The sequence below is a fragment of the Anomaloglossus baeobatrachus genome, chromosome 1 (assembly GCF_048569485.1).
Source record: "Anomaloglossus baeobatrachus isolate aAnoBae1 chromosome 1, aAnoBae1.hap1, whole genome shotgun sequence".
Classification (NCBI taxonomy): Eukaryota; Metazoa; Chordata; class Amphibia; order Anura; family Aromobatidae; genus Anomaloglossus; species Anomaloglossus baeobatrachus.
The window spans coordinates 501741739-501759016 of record NC_134353.1 but is presented as its reverse complement, the minus strand read 5'-3'; the positions used below and the strand labels follow the sequence as shown (position 1 = coordinate 501759016).

Here is a 17278-nt window from a genome sequence, read left to right as displayed (position 1 = left end):
ATATAAATAACATAGAGTAAATAGTAAACACTGTTTTGTCTGTTAAATAGCCACAGTGTGAACTTGCTCCTACATGTTACGTGCATGCCAACTTATGCTTTAGCTTATTTCTTTGGTTTTGTTGTGTTCACAATTAGTTGTGCTTGAAGGTTTGGAACCCTTTAGAATTTCCCATACATGTGCATAAATTTGACCTTTAAACCACCTTATTTTTTTTGCAAAAGTTTCAAAAGTAAATTAAGAAAACTGAATCAAACAAGTCTAAAATATTAACTTTTTCATTATTTAACTAAATAGATTGAGCCAATCTCATAATTTCTAAAGTGTTTGGTTTCCACCAATCAACAGTCAGAAGGAATGTGTAGAAATGAATAAAATTCAAGATCATTAATACCCTCCCCAAAAGTGGTCAACCAACATATATCATTCTAAGAGCAAGGTGCATAATAGTACAAAAGTGACAAAGGAACTCAAGATAACTTCTAAGCAAGTAAAGGCCTCTCTCACATTAGTTAATGTTCATGAGTCCTCCATCAGGAAAACATGGAATAACATTGAGGTCCATGGTATTATTACAAAGTCACTGCTTTTCAAAAGGAACATTGGTGCCCATGTATAGTTTACTAAGTAAAATCTAGACAAGAAAGGAGGCTATTTGAACATGGTTTTGTGGATGAATGAGACCAAGACAGAACTTTTTTGTTTAAATGAAAAGTTTTATGGTTTTAGAAAGGAAAACTTTGCAGTCCAGCATAAAATCCTTATAGCAACTGTGAAACATGGTTGTAGTAATATAATGGTTTGATGCCTGCTTGGCTGCATCTGGGCCAGGACGGTTTCTCATCATTGGTGTAAGAATGAATTTTGAAATTTATTGATAAATTCTAAAGGTTCATGTGAGGACATCTGTCCATGAGCTGAATCACAAGGGAATGTTGGTTATGCAGCAAGACAACAACCCAAAGGTTATAAGTCACTCTACAGAAGAAGGGTTAAAGAAGAAGAAAGTTAAAGTTTTGGAATGGACTAGTCAAAGTACTCAAGTGCATTCAGCATCCTAGGACTATTAATAACCTGTTTAAAAATTTTCCAAAGCATATAAGTGCTTGTATTTTGGCTCTCATACTCAACACTGAAAAAAATTGAGAATTTTTGAAAATGTTGTTTCCATATTTTTTATCATTTGCATATTATTATCATGTCTATGGATCCTGTGATTTCTATAACTCCACAACTCTTCCTTCTGGTGTTACAATTTCAGTATTGAGGCGTGTGGTTTAAGGTCAAATTTTTTAAGAGATATGGAAAATTCTGATCTTTTATTCTTATAGACAACCATCAAATGGTTTGTTTTGTCTGCATAAAAATCTGCATATTCATATTTAAGCTAAATATTTCTGACCAAATATGCAACGTACTTCTGTAATGTGCCATGTACAGGAATAATATAATAATGGGTACATTTTTTGTATTTGATCGACACAATATGGCTTTTATATTCTAAGAATGGTATGAGCACAGAGGCTGCGGCATTGCTTGTCACAACTCATATTAGCCCCACTGTTTGTCCACTTACAAAACATAAATACAATTAATTACTGAACATACTTTGAAAAACACACAGGTAATCTTAATCTCTTAATACAATTCCATAATTTACAAAAAAAGGTAAAGTTAACTAGACAGCCTTGTAAAGTTTACGGTAAGAAGGGAGAAGCTCTGAAACAACCATGTAATACGTTGGTGCTCAGAAAAAATGTATAACATAATACTGATATTTCTGGCACGCATAGGAAAAAATATTTCAATATGATATTGAAGAATATTTTATTTTCATATTCTGCAAAAGGAGTCAACCACAATGCCAACGTTTCGGCTCACATTTGAGCCTTTTTCAAGGCATATATATCAAGAGGTAGATACGCGCAAAAATAGATGCTTGGCAGAATATGGGCTTAGGATAGCAAATACCAGAGGATGAGATGAGGCAGGGGTAAGTCATAGGAGACCAGGGTGAATCGGTGATCGTGCCTGGAATGACAGCAGGCTGGGTGCAAATGGACACAGCTGATATATATGCCTTGAAAAAGGCTCAAATGTGAGCTGAAACATTGGCATTGTGGTTGACTCCTTTTGCAGAATATGAAAATAAAATATTCTTCAATATCATATTGAAATATTTTTTCCTATGCGTGCCAGAAATATCAGTATTAAGCCTTGTAAAGTTTGGCCTGAAGTTCACATTTTGAAATTTCATTCTGTAAAAAAGGTGTACTTAGTATATTTAGGAATATTTCAATTTTACAAATCCCTTAAAAACATGGGAATGGTTTTTGTCAATTTTGTAAATCTCACATGCTTCATCTTTATTTTTCTTAACATCCTCAATTCTTATTAATGCTGTACCACATTGCTTTTAGAGCTTTTGATATTTTCCTAATATTGTAAAAAATTAAACAGTCACTAACATTTTAATCTATATGTACACCTTTAGGGGGCAAATTTAATTTGTCTTTATCTAAAAAGTTTCAAGGAAAAATCAAGTTCTCTCTTATCCTATGGGTGAGGGATAACTTGATGATCACTGGCGGTGTAACTGCTAGGACTCGCAGTAATCCCAAGAAAAAACAAGGCTCTGCACCTCCATCCTGTATGGAGCAGTGATGTGCATGTATGGCCTCTGCTCTATACATAATGTGTTGGACTGCCAAGCACATCACTCTGCTATTTCCATCAGTACCATAGACAATGAATTGAGCAGAGGCCAACCATGCGTACTTTGGCTCCATTCAGAAAAGGGTTATATAGCCCTGTTATTTGAGTTCCAGGGTACTGTTCTCTGAATCAGTGGTTGAACACCCAGCAATCATCAATCCTATTGATAGTGGATAACGTGATTTTTTAAGATGAGCCCTTTAAATGCATGCATTGAGGACCCCATTTTTTGTAGTAGGGTTTCAATAAAAGTTGTCTACCTTTTGGCTTCACTCTGTGCTTCTCGCTACATGGCTGGATGCAGACTGGGTTAACATTTAATACCTGTATGAGCTCATTGGGACAGCAGTTTGTAAAGCTTACCTCTCTTTCCTTGAACTTTTAGATGAAACTCACTGTAAGTGGGCTGTACTACAAGTGATGGACATAACTAACATAGGCCACTATGCTCAAACATATTAATGATTTTCTAAACCGACCATTTGGAAAACAAACTGGGGCATGCACTAATCTTCTGCAGACATCAGTGCTTGTTTGAACTGTGCTGAGTATTAGCCACACAGATGCACTTAAGTTAGGTAAAAAAAATTGTCCTCAAAGGTGTCTTGACAATCTTGTCTATTGCACCTAATTATTGCATTACATGTCATTTAACACTAGAGGGAGATCTTGCAGGAAACCCTTTTTTCCATATAAAAAATAAATATCTAAATAACAAAGCACCGCTATATTTTAATATTTAATTCAACTACATTGTTTAAACAGTTTGACCAATTATAACCTTACAATTGTAGATTTTTAAATGTGTGTGTATGTATACATACTGACAAGCAGAAGGGTAACAATGTTCTGAACTTTTGACTTTCAGGCTCCATATCCCACCATCCCTTACAGCTCAGAGTGTGAGACTACCATCATTTTATAAACAATCATCTTGGCTAGCTCATAATTTGACTACAACTATTTAGCATATGATTAGTTATGCAGATTTTTGTCATGTTACTCCATTGTTACTGTTTTGCTCCTAAAAAGCTACATTTTTATTTAAATTATTTTGTTAGTAGTTTATAAATTCACCTTAAGCTTTCAACATTGCCTGAATCCTTCTGGGCATGACCTTGATAAGATTCAAGCAATCTCTTGACTGAAATCTGATCCCAGGTCTCTTCTACACGTTCCCAATGTTGGTACCTAATGGTAGACTCACTTAGGTATGTATACCGGTTTTTCTTCAACTCTACACACAAGTGTTCAATTGTGTTGAAGTCTGGAGACTGAGGGGGCCAATCCTGCCCCTCTACTTAATTGTCATTGAACCATTTCTTAGCCAATCTCAACATGCTCTTTGGATTGTTGTCCTACTCAAACACTGTGTCATTCTTTTCATACCAATAGTACTCCAGTTTACAAAGTAACTCGCCTTGTTGGATACTCACATATAGTTCAGCATGGAGACAGCCATCGAACCAGGTCAAGTATCCAATGCCTTTGGCTGTGAAACAACTCCAATATCATCAGGCTTCCTCTAGCGATCTTGACAGTTCCTTCAATTTCTCTATTCGTTCGCCCTTTTTTCCCTTGTTTCTTCTAGACCCATTTGCACCCATCAGTCTATTGACTTTTATCTCAACACTCCAAATTACCCATTTCCAATCTTCTACTGTGCACATTTTTATACTTTTTTACAAACTTGAGCCGACACTTCTTTTGATGATATTGAAGTCGAGTCTTCTTCACCTTTTGTTGGACCACCATTCCAGACTTTTATAACCTGCATTACATGATGCTTGCAGGGATGTCTGTGATCTCATTACTATGAAGCATACAAGCCACCTCCACTGCTGTGTTTCTCGCACCAGAAGTGATAGACCTTGTGATAAGCCGAATTGTTGACTCCAATATTTTGCCCAGACGTCCACCTCTTGGCTTTTGAATAGTGAATGGGCTTCAGTTCATATTCCTCCAAATGTCATTGCACTCACATGGTGCAGTTTGGAAATGTTCTTGGCTGAGAGACCGCTATCGATGAGGTGGATGATGCTGTTTCTCTTTTCTTGGGAAATATTCTTCATACCTGCTCCTCAAGGCGAACCAGTGACCTTTCACTTGGGAATCAACCTAATAATGGGAAAACAGGTTGTAATTTGTAATATACAGGGTGATTTATTTTTTTCAAATACCAGGAACAAAACAGTAACATGTTGTGACATGACAAATAAGATAGCTGAGATGATTGTCTATAAAATGAAGGTAGTCTCACACTGCAGTCAGCACTGTTGCCCTTTTGATTGTCTATATATATATATATATATATATATATATGTGGCGCCCTGGACTAGCCAGGTCGTCACAGGTAACATACATACACCCCCACCCCCATTAGACAGTAACATTAGCCAAACATAAAATCCTTGTTGCTTCCCTCCAGGGTCTGATGTCCACACCAGGTGGGGCGGAGCCAAACGATTGGCCCCGCCCACCGAGGAGTTCACAGGCCTAGAGGCGGGAAAAGTGACAGTTAGAGTTTGGAGGTGAAAGTGAGAGGAGTGAAGTGAAGAGTGTCTGGGTTTGTGGCCCAGGCACTAACGACAAAGTTGGCAGACGGTGGTGGCCATCTGCAGGAGAGGTGAATCAACGCGGAACCGTAGGACCGGGGTTGGGCGTCAGCCCGTCGGTACCGACCGGGGAGCGAAGTGAAGCCAGCACACACAGGCAGGGCCATCGGACCCCGGCTAGGCTTGGAGTCTGAAAGACAGCCGCCATCACCTGTCCGGGGAGAGACACTGCAGCCGGCTGCGGGACCCGTCCATCCAGCCGTTTGGTTTACCGAGGACTTTGTGCATCTCTTACTGAGTGAGTACACCCGTGCTATCCGGCACCGCGCCGCCCTGTCCCTGCAACCCTGCACCTCACCAACCCTGCCTCCCCGTCACACCACCGGGCCCCGGGACCACCGACACCTACCCACGGAGGGGGAAAACAACATCCCAGCTGCTCCCCACCATCGCTCCCAGGATCCCCGTCACCAGCAGTGGTGGTGCCTATCTTCACCACAATCCATGGGTGGCGTCACGGACTAAATCCCCCAAACCAACCACCCTTTTTACTCACGGGCGAGGAGCGCCGCTCGAGTCCCCGGATCCGGCCCACCGCTCGAGCCACCGAGCAGCAGCCACAGCAGCGCCGGACCCGAGCGTTAGCGAGAGCGCAGCAGCGGCGTACCTCCCCGCCCGCGACATATACATATACATATATATATATATATATATATATATATATACAGTCATATGAAAAAGTTTGGGCACCCCTATTAATGTTAACCTTTTTTCTTTATAAAAATTTGGATTTTTGCAACAGCTATTTCAGTTTCATATATCTAATAACTGATGGACTGAGTAATATTTCCAGATTGAAGTGAGGTTTATTGTACTAACAAAAAATGTGCAATCCGCATTTAAACAAAATTTGACTGGTGCAAAAGTATGGGCACCTCAAAAGTGACATTAATATTTTGTAGATCCTCCTTTTGCAAAAATAACAGCTTATAGTCGCTTCCTGTAGTTTTTAATGAGTTCCTGGATCTTGGATGAAGGTATATTTGACCATTCCTGTTTACAAAACAATTCCAATTCAGTTAAGTTTGATAGTCGCCGAGCATGGACAGCACGCTTCAAATCATCCCACAGATTTTTAATGATATTCAGGTCTGGGGACTGGGATGGCCATTCCAGAACATTGTAATTGTTCCTCTGCATGAATGACTGAGTAGATTTGGAGCGGTGTTTTGGATGATTGTCTTGCTGAAATATCCATCCCCTGCGTAACTTCAACTTCATCACTGATTCTTGCACATTATTGTCAAGAATCTGCTGATACTGAGTTGAATCCATGCGACCCTCAACTTTAACAAGATTCCTGGTGCCGGCATTGGCCACACAGCCCCAAAGCATGATGGAACCTCCAGCAAATTTTACTGTGGTTAGCAAGTTCTTTACTTGGAATGCCATGTTTTTTTGCCTCCATGCATAACGCCTTTTTGTATAACCAAACAACTCAATCTTTGTTTCATCAGTCCACAGGACCTTCTTCCAAAATGTAACTGGCTTGTCCAAATGTGCTTTTGCATACCTCAGGCGACTCTGTTTGTGGCGTGCTTGCAGAAGCGGCTTCTTTCGCATCACTCTCCCATACAGCTTCTCCTTGTGCAACGTGCTCTGTATTGTTGACCGATGCACATTGACACCATCTGCAGCAAGATGATGCTGCAGGTCTTTGGAGGTGGTCTGCGGATTGTCCTTGACTGTTCTCACCATTCTTCTTCTCTGCCTTTCTGATATTTTTCTTGGTCTGTCACTTCTGGGCTTAATAAGAACTGTACCTGTGTTCTTCCATTTCCTTACTATGTTCCTCACAGTGGAAACTGACAGTTTAAATCTCTGAGACAACTTTTTGTATCCTTCCCCTGAACAACTATGTTGAATAATCTTTGTTTTCAGATCATTTGAGAGTCGTTTTGAGGAGCCCATGATGCCATTCTTCATAGGAGATTCAAATAGGAGAACAACTTGCAAGTGGCCACCTTAAATACCTTTTCTTATGATTGGATACACCTACCTATGAAGTTCAAAGCTCAATGAGGTTACAAAACCAATTTAGTGCTTTAGTAAGTCAGTAAAAAGTAGTTAGGAGTGTTCAAATCAAGAAATTGATAAGGGTGCCCATACTTTTGCACAGGTCAAATTTTGTTTAAATGCGAATTGCACATTTTCTGTTAGTACAATAAACCACATTTCAATACAGAAATATTACTCAGTCCATCAGTTATTAGACATAGGAAACTGAAATAGCTGTTTCAAAAACCCAAATTGTTATAAAGAAAAAAGGTTAACATTAATAGGGGTGCCCAAACTTTTTCATATGACTGTATATATTTTTTTAATATATAACAGTTCCTATAAATGTTGCTGCTTGATCCAATATGGTACATTAAATCAATTCACAGAAAGTACACTTGCAGGCCACCCATGATAAAGGCTGGGGCACTACAGGTGCAGAATACCGATGAGATAACCACTTGCAACCTACCATTTCATGGAGGGGTAGTTAGACCAATACCTCACATTTATTATGATTTTATATAATTTTTATTGCACATTTTTCCATTTTTATGCAGGATACATTCAAGCCCATTGGGGTGTCTGTCATGTGGGGTGCACCTATAGAGTGCTGGGCAGCCGGCCTGTTCTAATAGTATGGTCATCATCAATAAATAGGCTGAAAGCCAGACACTGTGCAGCACACGTACCTGTGTGACTGTCGCCCTATGCATACTTCATGTGCGTGCATGTCTAATACCAGCAACCAACCCCTCCATGATATGGTAGGGTGCAAGTGGTTGCCTTATCAGTATTCTTTTTTTTACTCTTTTGTGCATAAAATTACTAACTAATCTGCACACCACTGGCTCTCAAGGCAATTTCTAGGTTGATTTTCATAGTTTCAGTACATCAACAATCTACATACTCTGTTCAGAAAATGCCTTTGCAAAATTCTGCATAATTTTACACTAAACCATACATACTAAGTGGAAATAATTTCTGAATTGATTACAGAGCATGTGTAACCTGCTGATAGGATGGCAGAAATGCATGGCACAATTCTTTAGCTACACACCATACTTAGAACATGCCATTTTTGGTAATATTTGTTAGATGTTTATACTAATCTTAAAGAGAACCTGTCAGAGGATTCATGCTGCCCAAACAGCCAGATATATTAGTCTTTCAAATGCATCAGCATTTCATTTTAGTATGTACTGGAGACCATAGCTGGAGGCCAGACTACATCGTGTGCAGAATTATTAGGCAAGTTGTATTTTAGAGAATATTTTTTATTATGGATCAACAACTATGTTCTCAATCAACCCAAACGACTCATAAATATCAAAACTTAATATTTTTTGAAGTTGGAGTGTTTTTATTAGATTTGGCTATTTTAGGAGTATATATGTTTGTGCAGGTAACTATTACTGTGCACAATTATTAGGCAACTTAATAAAAAACAAATATATTTCCATCTCACTTGTTTATTTATACCAGGTAAACCAATATAACTGTACAGAAATAAACATTTCTGACATGCAAAAACAAAACCCCTAAAAAATTAGTGACCAATATAGCCACCTTTCTTTATGATTACACTCAACAGCCTACCGCCCATAGATTCTGTCAGTTACTTGATCTGTTTATGATCAACATTGTGTGCAGCAGCCACCACATCCTCCCAGACCCTGTTCCAAGAGGTGTACTGTTTCCCTCCCTGTAGATCTCACATTTTATGAGGGACCATAGGTTCTCTATTGGGTTCAGATCAGGTGAACAAGGGGCCATGTCATTATTTTTACATCTTTTAGACCTTTACTGGCCAGTCACGCTGTGGAGTAGTTGGATGCATGTGATGGAGCATTGTCCTGCATGAAAATCATGTTTGTCTTGAACGATACCGACTTCTTCCTGTACCACTGCTTAAAGAAGTTGTCTTCCAGAAACTGGCAGTAGGTCTGGGAGTTGAGTTTTACTCCATCCTCAACCCAAAAAGGTCCCACAAGTTCATTTTACATGATACCAGCCCATACCAGTACCCCACCTCCACCTTTCTGGTGTCTGAGTCGGAGTGGAGCTCTCTGCCCTTTACTGATCCAGCCTCTGGCTCATCCATCTGACCCAACAAGAGTCACTCTCATTTCATCAGTCCATAAAACCTTTGAAAAATCAGTCTTAAGATATTTCTTGGCCCAGTCTTGACGTTTTATCTTATGTACCTTGATCAAAGGTGGTTGTTTTTCAACGTTTCTCCCCTTTGCCAGGTCCCTGAGTATGGCATACCTTGTGCTTTTTGATACTCCAGTAATGTTGCAGCTCTGAAATATGGCCAAACTGGTGGCAAATGGCATCTTGGCAGCTTCACGCTTGATTTTCCTCAATTCATGGACAGTTATTTTGTGCCTATTTTGCCCAACACGCTTATTGTGACCCTATTGGCTATTTACCATGAAACGCTTGATTGTTCGGTGATCATGCTTCAAAAGTTTGGCAATTTCAAGACTGCTGCATCCCTCTGCAAGACAGCTCACAATTGTGGACTTTTCAGAGCCTGTCCAATCTCTCTTCTGACCCATTTTGCCAAAGGAAAGGAAGTTGCCTAATAATTAAGCACACCTTATATAGGGTGTTGATGTCATTACACCACACCCCTCCTCATTACAGAGATGCACATCACCTGATTTACTTAATTGGTAGTTGTCTCTCAAGCCTATACAGTTTGGAATAGGACAACATGTATAAAAATTATCATGTGATCAAAATACTCATTTGCCTAATAATTCTGCATACAGTGTAGTTCAGCTTCTCCCCCAGCTGTCTCTTCCCAGTGCCGCTCAGGTGATTGATAGGTCTCTCCCTATGTATATGGGGAGATAAGGTATGCACACCAGTGACTATGGAAGGGGAATACATGTTCTTTAACTGGGTGCAAAAAACCTAAAAAACATCACTATGGGGAGATAAGGTATGCACACCAGTGACTATGGAAGGGGAATACATACAATAATCTCCCTATGTATACACATACATTATTTCAGTATATACAGTATGTGTCTAGAATTGTGCAGACAGGCTGGGATTCATAATTTGGGCAGCAGGTTCCCTTTAACTGGCAAAGTTTGAGAATTGGGAACATCTTGAAAAATAAATGAAGCATACATGTTGTGCACTGTTAATCATGCATTTAATAGATTTGTAAAGAAAAAAAATAAATCAGCTCACTGGGGGAAAGGCTTTTTAAATTGTAGGCATGAGCGGTGTCTCTGACCACATCAATATTCCAAGTCTAAAAAATATAGCCCCAATTCATCAAGGCAAACACTACAGAAATCTATTGTAAAATGGTTTGAAAAGCCAGCTATGAAAAATGTTGTCAAAGTTTGCCATTCTCACTCTAGTTTTGTCCAACTGCACCAAAAAACCTCCAGTAAGGTGTCGCGGGCGGAGGAGGGGACGCTGCGCTCACCCACTGCTCGGGTCCGGCTGCTGCTCGGTGGTGGCTCGAGCGGTGGGCCGGATCCCGGGGACTCGAGCGGTGTTCCTCGCCCGTGAGTGAAAGGGGGTGGTTTGGGTTTAGGGAAATTGTCCGTGACGCCACCCAAGGTTGTGGTGTGATTGGTGACACCACCGCTGCTCTGGACGGGGATCCCGGGAGCAATGACAGGGAGCAGCTTGGATGTTGGTTCTTCCCTCCGTGGGTAGAGGGGTTGGTTGTCCCGGGGCCCGGTGAGGGAGGTAGGGATGTATGGCAGGCGGGTTACGGGGCCTGGTGAGGTGCAGGGTCGCGGGGGCAGCGCTGTGCCGCACGGCATGGTGGTACTCACTCAACCAATGATGAATGCAAAGTCTCCGGTAAAACAAACGGCTGGATGGACGGGTCCCACAGACGGCTGCAGTGTTTCTCCTCCCGGCAGGTTGATGGTGACTGCCTTTCCCTGCACCTGTGTTGTGTTACGGTTCCAATGGCTTCCCACCGGTAACCCGCTCCCCAGCTTGGATGGATGCTGAGGGAGCCCCTTTTGCCTGCAGGCTCTGGCCCTGGGAACTGTAGCCTTGGCGGTGACTGTGTTTCCCTCTACGGTTTGAGCGGTTTCCTTCAATTGGGTCTTGACTGCTGGGAAACCCCGGAGGTTCCCTTCGCTAACGGATTTGACAAATTCAACGGCGACTCCTAGCCTTGTCGGGGTCTGTAAGCCCTGCCGGGTGGTGCTGGCTTCTCTTTACTCTCCGATCCGGTACCGCCGGGCCACCGCCCATCCACGGTCCATACGGTTTGCTCCAATTAGCCTCTCCTGCAGACGGTCACCACCGTTTGCCAACCTTGCTGTACCGTCCGGGCCACACACCCGGACCGCCTTCAGACTGCTCCACTACCACTTTACTTCCTTACTCCAACTCCTCTCCAACTAATCTGAACTCCTTTTCCCGCCTCCAGGACTGTGAACTCCTCGGTGGGCAGGACCAACCGCCTGGCCCACTCCCTGGTGTGGACATCAGCCCCTGGAGAAAGGCAACAAGGATTTGTGTTTGGCTTCGGTGTGCCTAACCGGGGTGCGGGGTGTGTTGGTGTAGTTCTGTGACGACCTGGCTTGTCCAGGGCGCCACAAAGGTAGTAAGGTTTGTGGCATAAGGTATACTACAGCTCATCATGACTTAGATGAGGAGGAATCGCCACACCCTATGCTGCCCCAGCTTTGCCTATTTTGGCGTAGCTCAGTGAAACTGTTGTGAAAATGTAAAAAGTTGCAATATTTTTGCAGCCTTGCAAAATGCAAAAATATTATGAGTTTTCAAACCTTTTTATGCTGTTTTCTGGCATTAAAACTTTAATGAATTGAGGCCATAGTGTTCTTAGTCATGGTTCTTTGACATGCAGTTAACACCCAGCATCATCTATAAACATTGCTAAAGACTTATCCTAATGGGGACAAATTTTGGAAATAAACAAAGTATAACATATTTTAAAGTGTCTTGCATTAAAGCAAATCTGTCAGTTCGAAACACTTCCCCAAACTACTCATATGGGGATGGCGGGAACAATAGCTGTGGTAAGTGACCGCAGCACAGAATTGGGAAAAATGTAGGGAATTTCATAATAAAGTTGATTACATAAAGTAACTAGCACTTAAAGATAGGTATTTATAAAGGATTTTCCTATATAACCTAAAGGCAGTGCTATACTGGCACTATCAGGCTCATTCTCTACATACCTGTAGTGGTCAGCTCATATGTATAAGATTTGAAGCCCAAGAAAGTAAAGTTTGTAAAATCATCAGCTTCTTGAGTGACAGCAACTGAGGATCAGATAATATCTGGGGGGGGGGTATTCATAGTTATTCCCTTCCCCTGTTAGAATTAGTATAAGTATTATACCATCAATTTAAATTTTCACTAGGAAGGATCTGTGTGAGGTCATACCCATGTGACCAGAAGGGGTGGGGCCTCAGCCAACAATGCTGATAACATGAAGCAACATTTTTCTGTTGGCTGAGGCCCCACCTCTTCTGGTCACCTATGTGACCACACACAGGTCCTTCCTAGTGAAAAGTTAAGTCGATGGTATAATACTTATGCTAATTCTAACAGGGAGGGGATACCTCTGCAATGCCCCCCCCCCGCTATTATCTGATCCTCAGCTGCTGATGATTTTATAAACTTTACTTTCTTGGATTTCAAAACCTATACATCCGAGCTGACTGAACTAAACTGGCTGAAATAAAGTATGTATAGAATCAGCCTGATAGTGCCAGTATTGCACTGGCTTTAGGTTATATATGAAACTCCTGGTGATTGGTTACCTTTAAATAATGTGAATAATTGATAATCGTATATTCATTTCCAACAGTAATTGATGGTTGGGTGATTAGCTTTGGGGTTCTGTGGTGACATCAGACTATAGGGGGCTTTACACGCAACAACATATCTAACGATATGTCATCGGGGTCACGGATTTTGTGACGCACATCTGGCGTCGATAGCGACGTCGTTGCGTGTAACAGCTACGAACGTCTGTTAACGGTCAACAATACTCACCTAATCGTTGATCGTTGACACGTCGTTCATTTTCAAAATCTCGTTGGTCATTGTGGACGAAGGTTGTTCGTCATTTCTGAGGCAGCACACATTGCTACGTGTGACACCCGAACAACAGCTTACATGCGTCCTCCGTCAACGAGGTGGGCGTATTGTTAATGCGGCTCCTCTCCGCCCCTCCGCTTCTATTGGTCGGCCGCTGTGTGACGTCACCGTGACGGCGCACGAACCTCCCCCTTAACGAAGAGGTTGTTTGCCGCCCACAGCGACATTGCTAGGAAGGTAAGTATGTGTGACGGGTGTTAGCGATATTGTGCGCCACGGGCAGCGATTTGCCCGTGACGCACAACCGCCGGGGGCGGGTGCTTTTACGAGCAACATCACTAGCGATGTCGCTTTGTGTAAAGCAGCCTTAAGATAGACACTTTTATTGATTTTATATGGTTTCCCTTATATTTTTGTTGGTTTGTTCCAGTTTCCTTCCACATTTCAAAACATATCAATAGGGAAAGTGGTCCTACATGATTGTGAGAAAGGGAAGTTAGGTTGTGAGCCACATTGGGGCTGATAATCAATGGTGACAATCTCTGCACAGGATTATTGTATATGTTGGCACTATATAAGCAAAAAGAAAATAAAATATTGTAAATATGTTTGGCATTGCAACAGACTTTTAATTGATATCTTTCATTTGAATGCAGGATCATCCGAACGAAAGTTCAGCAGCCCACAAACCAGCAAGTACCACCTTCAAACCACAGCATAGGTAAGAACCTAGTAATAACACTTTAAGGAGAAAATCTGTGAGAAGGTTTAATTATTGGCTTGGATAGATCATTTTACATAAAACACGACTGCACACCCATTCTCCAGAAATCAAACTCCTTTGTCATCCTCCGGGGGCTGAACATGGTAAATTAATTTTATAAATACTGTTAAAGGGTTTTGTGTTTTACTGATTATTATGATAAATAGATTTTACCCTGGGACAGAAAATTGAAATCTACACCAAAAATGCTAACGGGGGACCATGGTATGTTGGATAATTAAAGTAATAAATCAAAAAATAGATACTTATTCATAACATTTTATGCATCATTAGCCAGTAACTAGTTTAAATATGTTCCTCTCCCCTCTCCATCATTTATTCATCCCGGTTCTTTATGCAGTTGCACTCTTAAGTAGAGAGGTGGGAAAAGTTTTCTAACATTTTAAAAATGAAACTGTCATTAGCAGTATTTATGTGGGGATTTAATTGATGTGCTAACTTCAGGATGAATGTTTGATAATTAATACCCAACTGATGAACTGGCATGTTAAAAGTGTTCTGAAAATTAGAATGATTGTGAAAACTAGCAATTTTCCCTGATAGTACATATACAGCAAAATATATATCGTGGTACTGTGATAGCCAAGAAAAAAATATATATAAATTCAAAGACAAAACATAGACAAAAAGTATTCTGGAAGTATTTTAACCAGATATTATAAGTAACTATGGTAAAATTTTGTTCTTGTGAGTGAGTGAAAGTCCATGAAAGTCTAGGAACATAGAATTTAGCAGTTGGTTTTACCAGCAAAATTTATGAATTTGGGTAGCAAAGTGATTACATGCGTTGCTAATTAGTTCTTCAGTAGAGGGCTTAGGTAGGCTTCACATCAGTGGTATTCTGCCGCAATGCCGGATCTGGCACAAATGCGTTTCACTTCAATCCATTTCCTATGGACTCGTGGCAAGTTACGTTCACATGCGGTTGTGTATGATACATGCAACCGCATGTGACTGAAACTTGCTGCGAATCCATAGGAAATGCATTGAAGTGAAACACATTTGTGCCGGATCTGGCATTGCGGCAGAATACCGCTGATGTGAAGCCCGCTTTACTCAATAGTGCCACATATTGGAGGTAGCGACCTTTTTAGTCAATGCTCTACCCTTTAACAGGCCCTACAACATTGCAAAAAGCCTTAGGATATTTAGCAAACCAGTTGTCTTCAAAAGGAAAAGCCACCCAGTCATACACTGCTACTTCAGGATCCTAGCACAGCGGCAGGTGCGAAATAAGGCACAGAGATGCACATTTTTGGACACAAAACAACGCTCCCTTGGCATGCATTTTCTTGCCTCGTTTTGCGACTTTTTTTTACCTCGTTTTTGCCCAGTGCATTTTTAAAGTCAAATCTATTGACTGGAAGGGCTCAAAATGCAGAAATAATTGATATGCTGCATGTTTGTGGTCACTACAAAGATGCAGCAAACAAAAAGCTGCAACGTATGGACAGAAAAACTGAAATCTCATAGACTTTTCATGGGAAGAAAATGCATGCAGTTTTGGGACCAAAACTGCACCCAAAAAAAGTGCAAAAACGCGGTAAAAAAATGGAGCATGCGCACAAGGTCTAACTGGGTGAGAGTCGGAGAAGTCTGCGTGAAAATGGTTTCTTCTTCCTAAGACTTCAAGTATGTCTGTCTACACATGGATGTCTTTTCCATTTGAAGAAGAATCTGGTTTAGCTAATTATTCCTTTTCATGCTGCAATACTCACCACAAGGTCAAACATTACTTTACAGCAATTTGTGGCACCAGAGATTCAGCCCACTTCCTCCACTATTTTCTCAGGTAGCATTGCATGGCTTATAAGTCTCCTGATGCTACCTGATAGTCTCTACTAGGAGAAAGAGTACCTCCCAGTACAATGTAAAGAGCTTTAATTATGTAATGTTTTCCCTAATTGTAGAGAAAGAGACTCAGCACTCAGTATAGCAGTAAACAAATGTAAAGGTTTAAGGTCAATCCCAAAAAAAAGAATAATAAAAGTTTCGGTCCCCCAATCCGGACCTTCATCAGAATAAAACTGATTGCAGTGGTGTAGAAGGATAAAGCAGTATGGCGGCACTGTGAAGGTGTGATCCTGATCATTTAAGTTTGGTGCTATACCTACTCAATCAAAAGAGGTCCTCCACAGCACCGCCATACTTCTTTATCCTTTTGAACCACAGCAATCAGTTTTCATTCTGATGAAGGTCCGGATTGGGGGACCGAAACGTTAATTATTGATTGTTTTGGATTGCCATTAAAACTTAATGTATTGAGTGTCAAGTCTCTCTCTCTATATTTATGGACCGGATCCCTACTCGAGCACCACATCCCTTTCAAGCGGAGTGTGAAAGAGTATTCCCTAATTGTAATATACCATTAACTACGATCTTGTGGAAAATAAATATGTTTGACCAGTGGAATGTCAGCACATATATTGCTGTTGTTAAGTTTAGTACCGCTGCTCATAATATAGGCATGGATAGCACATATAAAGTCTCGGTTCCACGTGCGTTTTGCACAGGCAAGTACAATCTGATAAAACATTGGATTGCTCTCACTCTAGTGCAAAACGATGGGAGCAGTGTCCATCTGCGATTGATTTCTCATGCCATAGAGGCATGCGGAATGAATCGCAGCATGCTGCATTTGGCAGCGAGTCTCAGCTCACGCACCCCCCATACAAGTCTATGGGAGCGTATGAAACATCACACTGCAGTCGCATGTAATCCAGACCGCAGTGCGATGTACACAGAGACAGACAGCGGAGATGGGCAGAAAGCGTTCACTCCCTCTTCTCCGCAGCTGTGACCTGATCGCAAGATCGCATCACGGTCGCATGACCCTGGGCTGACGCTCCCAGCAGAGGGTCATTAGCATATCACTTCTGATGCTCTCGCATCGGAAGCTGTACGCAAGTGGAACCGTACCCTTAGATAAATAATATTCTGTATAAAGATGCGGACAGTATTTATTGATATGTAAGCTGTTGCTTTAAATAAATGTGTCTTTAAAACAGTTTACTGAGGCAATAGAATGGCTGCAAGATTAGGCAGCTTGGTCCAGATATTCTCTTTACTTTACACCTCTTTATAGATGCAAATTGATGAT

At 41.2% G+C, this 17278-nt stretch overlaps 1 protein-coding gene across 2 annotated transcripts in view; it reads left to right on the top strand.

The window, feature by feature from the left end:
- Positions 1-17278, top strand: part of PAX5 (paired box 5) — a 385612-nt gene that overhangs the window by 63241 nt on the left and 305093 nt on the right. For both annotated transcript variants that reach the window (XM_075315770.1, XM_075315760.1), the window contains exon 4: positions 14051-14115. In XM_075315770.1, coding sequence (XP_075171885.1) covers positions 14051-14115 — 65 coding nt within the window. The remainder of the gene's footprint in view (positions 1-14050; positions 14116-17278) is intronic.